The following is an 8,665-nucleotide window of genomic DNA, read 5'->3' on the forward strand; positions in this document are numbered from 1 at the left end:
TTTGAAGAAGAGTCGAGACGAGGAAAAGCACACCAGAGATTTATATAGTCTCTATCTTCTGAAAGCTTGTATGCATATGATCTGAATACTGCCATCTCATCTCTAAAGCCCTGTAGATTAGCTGGCTTGTTTGTACTGAACCTGTGTAATTATTATTCTCGTTTGATTCAAATCCAGCCCGGCTCTTGTTTGTTTTCCCTCATGATGGTATTGAAAAAGAGATTCCACAACAAATATCCTTCTTGGCTATTCCATTCTCAACCTGTGCTTTTGTACATTTGAATTCAAGTCAAGCACAGAATCCGGCAAAAACGTAATTCCTTGGTCTTCCTTCTTCATTTGATTTGTTTATGTTTTCATCCCACAACCTGGATTAGACTCAATTAAGAGTAAATATCATAAATAGGTAATTCTTCAATTAGGGGAAATTTTGACTACTTAAAACCATATGAAACACATTTAAACTAGGTTTCATATCAATTCAAATATGTATCACATGCCCTAGAATTAAGATCTTATTATGGCCTTGATCAACCTTCAACTGGATTTGCTATAGTGCTTGTTGATTTTTGATGGGGTATGATGGTAATGACATTTCTTACTTTTTTTTAAGAAAAATGTTGGCTAAGAATTGGACATAATAACACGGCAAGATAGCAAGCAGTCAATTAACTCTTATATAAAAAAAAAATTTGCTTAAAATTCTCAAATAAAAACTAATGGTAATGACACCTAATGAGTCAGATATCAGACTCTCTTTAAAAATCTTAAAATGAATGATTTCTGATCTTCAAACTGTCACTATGCTGCTCTGTCAGTTCTCACATCATAATTCAAAAATAACCTTTTTGAAAAAATTGTTCTGTAAAATGCTTGACATGATGGGAATGACAGCAGTATTGGTGACATTGATTCTTTGTCATATAAAAATAACTACGTTTTGAAAAAAAAGTGCAACGTAGAATTTTCCTGACGTTATTACTTTTTATAAATGTATTATACAGTATATGGGAAATTAAAAGGTCTAGGGAGGATACAAGCCCGAAATATTGAGATTGATGCACAGTTATATTTTCAAAACTCTCAAAAATTAGTTTGAAAAAGATTAATGCTATTGATATTTCCTTATAAACTACAATAATGTTTTTAAAGTCATACAAGGGAATAGAAAAGTAACCCTCATTAAAGAATCACCTATATGTGATCTAACGCCAAGGCACAGGCTAGAGTTTCCAGCACAAGCTCATCGTGGCTTCATGGTAGATCTTGGACGTTCTTGTGCATCAGTAAGGCGCAGCAGTGCTGGTGAAGTCTCCCGAGGCATTCTCTGTTCTTCTCAGATGTATGTTTCAGCACGGTGATGGGATTTACACTTTGGAAAAACACTTTCTCCTGTCTTATTTCTCTTCCTGCTGGCCCCTCACCCCACCACAGCTGAGTGAATTCCTGATTAGATATCAGCTTTAGGGCTTTAGCCTGACCAAAAACTTAATAAAGACTGAAATCAAAGTCTGCTCTTCCCCTTCAGAACTACAGTTACTGCTTAATGGTGAGCACACAAATAGATAGTTTACCCAAAAAGGAAAATTCTGTAATTTTTTACTCACCTTCGTCTTATTAAAACTGTATTACTTTTTTTCTTCAGTGGAACACGAGGAAGAATTCTGAAGAATATACTGAATCCTCTTTTTTCATGCCATTACAATGAATGGAGACTTGAACCTTTCAAGGCTCAAATTCAAAAGAACCACTAAAGTACCATTACATTTGTCCATATGGCATATACAACTAGATTGTCTTCTGATGTTATACAATAGCTTGATTCAGAATGAAATTTAATTCATTATTCAGTGAAAATGTTGATATGTGCTTCAGCTCTCCTTGCGCATTCACTATAGGGATGATGTCCAATTTGTGAATGAATTGTCCTTTTCATTTGGATCTTTTTAATGAATTAGTTGATTTGTTTCATAAAACCAGTTTGAATGATTAATTCGCAAATCAGTCTTCCACTCATTGACTAAATGATCAAATTTTCAGCTGTTCTCGAATTAACAGCTCACTGGTGGAGAACATTACATTTCAGTCACAAAAAAACAATTGCATGGCTTCAGAATACATGGTATATAGCGTACAAATCATATGGACCACTTTTATTGTTCTTTTATGATGCTTTATGGTGGTTGTGCCTAATGTTATTACATTGAAAGCTCCAGTGCCCATTCATTGTAAATGCATGGAAGAGAGTGACCAGTATCATTCCTTTTTTGCAAAACAGAAGAAAAAGTCATTTAGGATTGGAACGATATGACGATGGGTAAATAATGACAGAAAGATTTGATGAATTAGTCATTCAACATCAGCACTGTACAACACTTTTACCATGTTAAAGTGCACCTGCGTGGGTGTGCTGACCAATATGAATGTGCACATAAATCACAGCTTCTTGTAAAGAAAGTAGGTTCTCATCTGGATAATTTGCCCATGGAACAACATGGTAAGCAGCTTTTTTTCTTTTTTTTTGCAGCGAGGACCAGTCTTGGTTTTTCCTTTTTTTAGTGTGTGTGTGTGTGGAACCCGAGGAAGGCTATCTTTGATTGCTCTGTGCACCTGTCAGCCAGCTTTGAACATTAACAAGATGTGTTCCTCTTTGCCTCAGGGTAGAGTCAGATAAACTTTTGCATTCTCTTTGAAGCAACTTTCGGACATCCTGTTCTCTTAATGCATCTCTGCAGTTGTTATAAGTGTACAGGCCATTTGGAGTAAAATGAGAAAGACCTGTTAATGTTTTGATGTGGCTTTTATTATTCTTTCTAAACGTTGTTTCTTTCACAATTTTCATTTGTAATTTTGTTCAAGAGGCATCCTATCATTATCAAAACTTTCATCAGTCTGCAAGCACATAAGCCTGGGAGCTTATCCTTGAAGACTGTGCTCAAGCAATATGTATCATAGCTTTAAATTCATCAAGGTTTGCGGCTGTGACGCTGTGATTGTTTATTTTCTCTCATCATCCTTTAAGCAGCCAACAAGATGAGTGGCTTGTTTTTCAGATAGCTTATGTGCAATCCATCAAATTCAAAATCTTCTGAACATGAAATACATAGACTTATTCCATGTGTATGATTGTGAAACAAGCAAAATATGACTCATTTTATCCAGCAAACCCCTTCAAAAGTGTTTACACATTCATAAAAGTGATTGCATGTGTGCTTTGATGTGGATTTTGTTCTGTTCACTGTGAATACTGTTTAATCCACTTCATGGGAACCAGAATAAGCATGAAGTACTGTATAAATAAACTCTCATGGCAAATTAATGGTAGTAGCTCTATTCCAACCCAATCCTCCATGGTCACTTTAAAATGGGCCATAGACATAGCCTATTTTCCCAGTTTGCACCCCTTTCATATTTTCCCGCCAGGCTACATTGCCCCCAAATCACCTTAAAGTTCAGTTTTGGCTTAAAGTAGGCTAACACATTATAAGAAAGAATGCCTCTGTTGTTGTTTTTTTTTTTTTTTTTTTTTTTTTTTTTTTTTGTGCAAGTTTGAGTCATTCAAAGTGTATTCAGACAAAACTCTTCTTCCAATTTTCAGATACTTTTTGAGCTCTATAATGTCAATCCCTGTTCCCACATTTTAAATTGCTGCGACAGTACAACAGCTTCTATTCAGTTTTATAATTACATTTCAGGCAGCCATAATTGCACAAATTGTTCACACACATTTGAAAATAAAATGTTTTACATTATTTGGTAATGCTGTATGAAGGTCAGTAATTTACAAGCAGTGTTGGGTGTAATAAAATTACAAAGTAATTTGCCTAATCACTGTAATCTAATTACTTTTAGTACAAAATGTAGAGCAACATAGTACATTTTAAATGATTGTAATCAGATTACAGTTGACTTTCAAGTCAATCTTTTGGTTTCTATAATAATATTATTTATGCAGAATACATGCATAAAATACATACATTTGTTTCTCTGAAAGAACAAGTCATTGTAAGGGAGAAATTTGTAGGAAAATAGGAAATATAGGCATTTTGTATTTGTTGAGCAGAAAATCAAAAACTTTTCAGTGAGTATTTTAGAAAGTAACTATGTAATTAGTAATGTAATTACTTTTTCAATGAAGTAATCGGTAAAGTCAGTAATCTGATTAAAATTTTAGAAAAGTAATTAGTAATTTGTTGTGGGTTTTGTCTTTTGAGTAACAGATACGATTTACAAGAAAGCTCTAATTTTCTAAGGTTTCAAACTTTCCAACACTATCTTAAATCCTTGACAGGTGTTTGAAAAGCACAAAAATGTTTGTCTCTCCCTGCCAGAGTATGTGAGCGGAGTGGTAGGGGAAGCAGAGCGGCATGATTTTGCCTGGAGCGAGGAGCGGGTTTTAAAAAAGAATCGAAGCATCGTTTTCTCTCGCTCCAAGAGCGCTCCAGTAATGCTCCATCATGGGCACAACACATGTTAACGACACTTAATGTAATAATTCACCACGTGTTAAGCAGTGTTAAACACTATTAGCATGAAGGATAAAATAACCAGAAAGAATGTGATAAAAACAAAAAAAACTAATTGAAAATCTAGCAGCACTTGGTAATATTCGACCTCCCGCGTGAAGGTTACTTTTGCTTTCTGTGTTCACACTCCCTATTATTGATGAAAGCTTGAGTTAACTACATGCTCGTGTCTCATCTCTTTATTCCTACATCAACTGCCATATATTGAAAATTAATGACGGGACGGTGAAGGAGAACATGTGTGGGGAGGTGATTGCCACGAGCAAATCCTAAAAGAAGTGTCCAGAAAACACGATGATAATCTGTTCACATGTGGAGAGAAAATCTAAAGGTAATACGTATATTTATATCTCTCCACTATTAAATATTTTGAATAATCATAATCGTTCTAATCTAATGCATCGCAATCTTAACTGTAGGCTATTATGTCCTGCATTAAATAGAATCGAACTTTTAACGACTTAAAACACCAACTGAACTAATCAATATGTTAATATTGCGTTTGACTTTGATCAACTGCCATCTACATTTATTTGAGTGCCGTACACTAATTTATGCATTATATATTTGCAGATGAAGAAGCTCAGCAAATGTGAACACATCTTTAAAAAGCTCAAATGCTAGTATTTCTAAAAGTGAACTCTGCATTAGACATAGTTTCGATAGTCTTTAGTTTTGATTTAAAAAAGTGTAGAACATTCTGAGAATGTAATTTTTTCGTTCATAGAATTCTAGGGCAATGTTAATTAAAGGAAGAGCAATAATAGAAAAGAATAGGCAATAATTAGGCAATAATACATAATAATGGGGCCTAATAATATTTTTTTTTTATTTTTTTTTTGTAATTTATTTATTTAATTTAATGTTTTGTTTTCGTTCTAATCATTTTATTTATTTATTTTATTTTCGTTCGGTAATTTATATTTGTAATTTAATGTTTTTTTTGTTTTTTTTCGTCTAGTAATTTCTTTAATTTATTAAATCCAGAGAATGTTGCAGACATGTTTTAAAATCAAGCTATAAAAATAATGTAATTTAGTTTTGGGCTAATGTTAGTGTTCCAATAAAGCACACTGTAGATTTTCTCCTAATATTGGGTATTTATTTTCATTTAATACATCTTCTGCATGGAGGGTTGTGATGTTTAAAAGCATATTAAAATAAATATTAAATTTACAGTGGAGAGGTAGTTAGGTGCTAATTTTGCCATGGAACGAACACTGAGGGGTTGTCTCTAATCTAGGATCGTGGAGCGAGAAAGGAGTGGGAAATGGACAATCCGGAGTGGAGCTGGAGTGAAGTGATTAAAGAATGCTTTGAGTGCGGAAGGGAAATTGTTGCCGCTCCACTCAACTTCACACTTTTTTTTTCTCAGAGTCCAGTACTGTAAATGACCCCGGATTGCAATAACAGCTCTCACAGTGAGTGTACACACCAGTGTTCAGCTTAATTCCAGAAAAGTCTTGCAACCCAAACAATTTGGATTTAAACTTCTAAAGTTTCGGCTTGTAGGTGCAGCAGACGTTTGTCCTGCAAAGCAGCTTAGTTCCAGAAGATTGGAGCACAAATGGCACAGGGCAACCTCTTCCCAGCTGCTATTAACCTTTGACCTCTGGCACTGACCACACCATGGCTGAGGCTGAAATTGTTGGCCTGTTTTTCAGTGGACTATCACATTGTGGAATGTCCTCAGAGGGGCATATGTTTCGGGCTGGAGGGTGGCTGATTGCATTTTTGATTCCTGCTGTGAAGTAACGGACATAGGCCTTTCCAGTTTTGCCCTTATAGTGGGAATAATGCCATACTTCAAAGTGAGTTTGTGGTTGTCATTTTATAAAAAGATGGATATCTACAGTGGGCCCCAAAAAGTATTAGAACACTGAAGCCATAGTTAAAGATGTATGAATGCCATTGCATTTTAATTTTGCATTGATTTCAGAGAAACATTGCACAAACACACATTTTAAGCAAAACATTTCACAATTTTAATTTTAATTGTAATTTTTATTAATTTTTTTAATTACGAAAATAAATATACAGTTTAAATTTAAAACAATGTTTGGACTGTTGGACACACTGTTCAACTAATTTATTTAAATAACATGCTTAAGTTCAGTCAACTTACTATATCAGTGAGAATTTAGAAATGTAGAAATATCATTTTCTTTTACTTAGGAAGTTGAGACGTCAAAATATATTGATCCAACTGTTCATTTTATGCAACCTGAATTGTTTTTTTCAGTATCATAATATAGGTCTCTCCACTTTTATTTTAAATTAGAGATAGAGTTAAGGCCTTAACACATCCAATTAATTTTAAGTTTAGCACGTTATTTTTAACCTTTGCAATGTGTCCGCCCGGAGTCATTACAGTGACGCACACACCACAAACACAGCCGTGTCAGTGATCAAATGTTGGGGAAAGGACCTCTTAATGCTAATTGTTGAAAAAAACAAGCCCAGAGGGTGAAATGAGGCAAAATATTTGTTTTGTGGTAATCGACATTATGCCACAAATGCTGTCAATTGAGCCTGACTTGTATTGAACCCTGAATATTCCTTTAGGCATTTAAGATTCACACATTTTAAGTGTGACTTAAGTTTCCTAATACTTTTGGGACCACTGCATATAGATGGATGTGTGGATAGATATGCCATCTGGTGTATGCTTTTCTTCATTTTGTTAACCAAAAATGTGCTATTTATTGTCCCCACATCATTGAAGTCCAGCTACAGGCTCAGCTAGCACAACAGTCAGTTCTACATGCTTAGAGCTCACCTGCATGTATGTTTCTTTTGTGTGTTGCATTTGGAAGGCTGGATAGGCGGGCACATTTTAATAAGCACTGGGGTTTAGTAGAGGCACAAAGCAGCCAACTGCTTGCAACAACAGTTCAGACACAAGCAGCTCGTCTCCCCTTGTTCCTGCAGTCGGCTTTTCATCCAGAGCAGGCTGAGGGGCCCCCAAACAAAGAGGGACCCTTTCACAGGGCAAGAGGCTCCGCAAAGCACATTAACTTCGTCATTTCAATAGGCCAGATGCTCCATCTAAATAGAATGATGGCAATCTGGATTTCATAAAGCGTCTCTCTCTAACCATCATCGGAGAACAACCTTTCCATCTCTTAATATTCTGAAGGCTGCTTTACGTCAGGCCTCAGACAATTTACACACATTTGTGGCCCCTCTAAAATCTTATTGTGCAACAATGTGTGTGTGCAACCGTGCTTTTGGCATGTTTGCATTTGTGTTATTTGCCCAAACTTTTTTTTAAACACTCTGCATTCAATTTACTGCTTTGAGGAGTAAACCATTGGTTGACACACAAAGCCTTTTTTTTTTTATGTATTTAATACATGAACAGCTTCTTTTTGACAGCGTGAATGAAAGGAGATATTTTCCATCATAAGTTAATATCAACTAAAATCTCGACACAGTAGACACAGTGGCGATGGGCCAGACACATGCATTGCTGACTGCTGTAACCCCTTTGTGTTCTCCAATTAGCACCTATTAATGATGTGACCACAGTGATCTTGCTCTGTTTTTCTCTTTTTTTTTTTTTTTGCCACACAAAGTTGCTGTCTATGTAGTGTGTTCCAAATCAGTCACTTGATGGTTAGGATGCTGTCTTCGAAGGCAGCTGGGAGTAGGCAGTGAAGCAGCTCACTAGCTTTTGGTTTTGGAGTTGCTAATATCTTAAAATCTTGATTCTTTGTCTGTTTTAGTATTTCAGACATCAAAGAATGTCTCTGAATGTTCTTATTGGAAATGTAATCGTTTCGTCTGCTGTTGTTATGTGTTGTTTGACTGTCTTTCTCTCTCATCTCTCACAGGTTGGAGAAAGACAGCATGTGCTGGTCACTGAAGAGTCTTTTGATTCCCAGTACTATGTTGCCCACAACAAGTTTTATGAACAGGTACAAGTAGATCTTTGACTTTGACTTAAAAGTGGTTATTTTCTACCTGAACAGGTTAATTGTATTTATATGATGTCATACAATGGCAGTTTATAGTTGACACCTCTTCAAGCTTAAAAAAGACGCAAAAGTATAATTCAGAAATCTAATAAATTATTGTGAGAGTATATATGTGTTTATATATATATATATATATATATATATATATATATATATATA

At 35.2% G+C, this 8,665-nt stretch overlaps 1 protein-coding gene across 1 annotated transcript in view; it reads left to right on the top strand.

Moving 5' to 3' along the window:
• LOC127454388 (threonylcarbamoyladenosine tRNA methylthiotransferase-like) overlaps window positions 1-8,665 on the top strand; it is a 594,560-nt gene that overhangs the window by 556,785 nt on the left and 29,110 nt on the right. The window contains exon 13 of the mRNA XM_051721568.1: window positions 8,363-8,446. Coding sequence (XP_051577528.1) covers window positions 8,363-8,446 — 84 coding nt within the window. The remainder of the gene's footprint in view (window positions 1-8,362; window positions 8,447-8,665) is intronic.

Source organism: Myxocyprinus asiaticus, chromosome 16 (assembly GCF_019703515.2).
Source record: "Myxocyprinus asiaticus isolate MX2 ecotype Aquarium Trade chromosome 16, UBuf_Myxa_2, whole genome shotgun sequence".
Lineage (NCBI taxonomy): Eukaryota > Metazoa > Chordata > Actinopteri > Cypriniformes > Catostomidae > Myxocyprinus > Myxocyprinus asiaticus.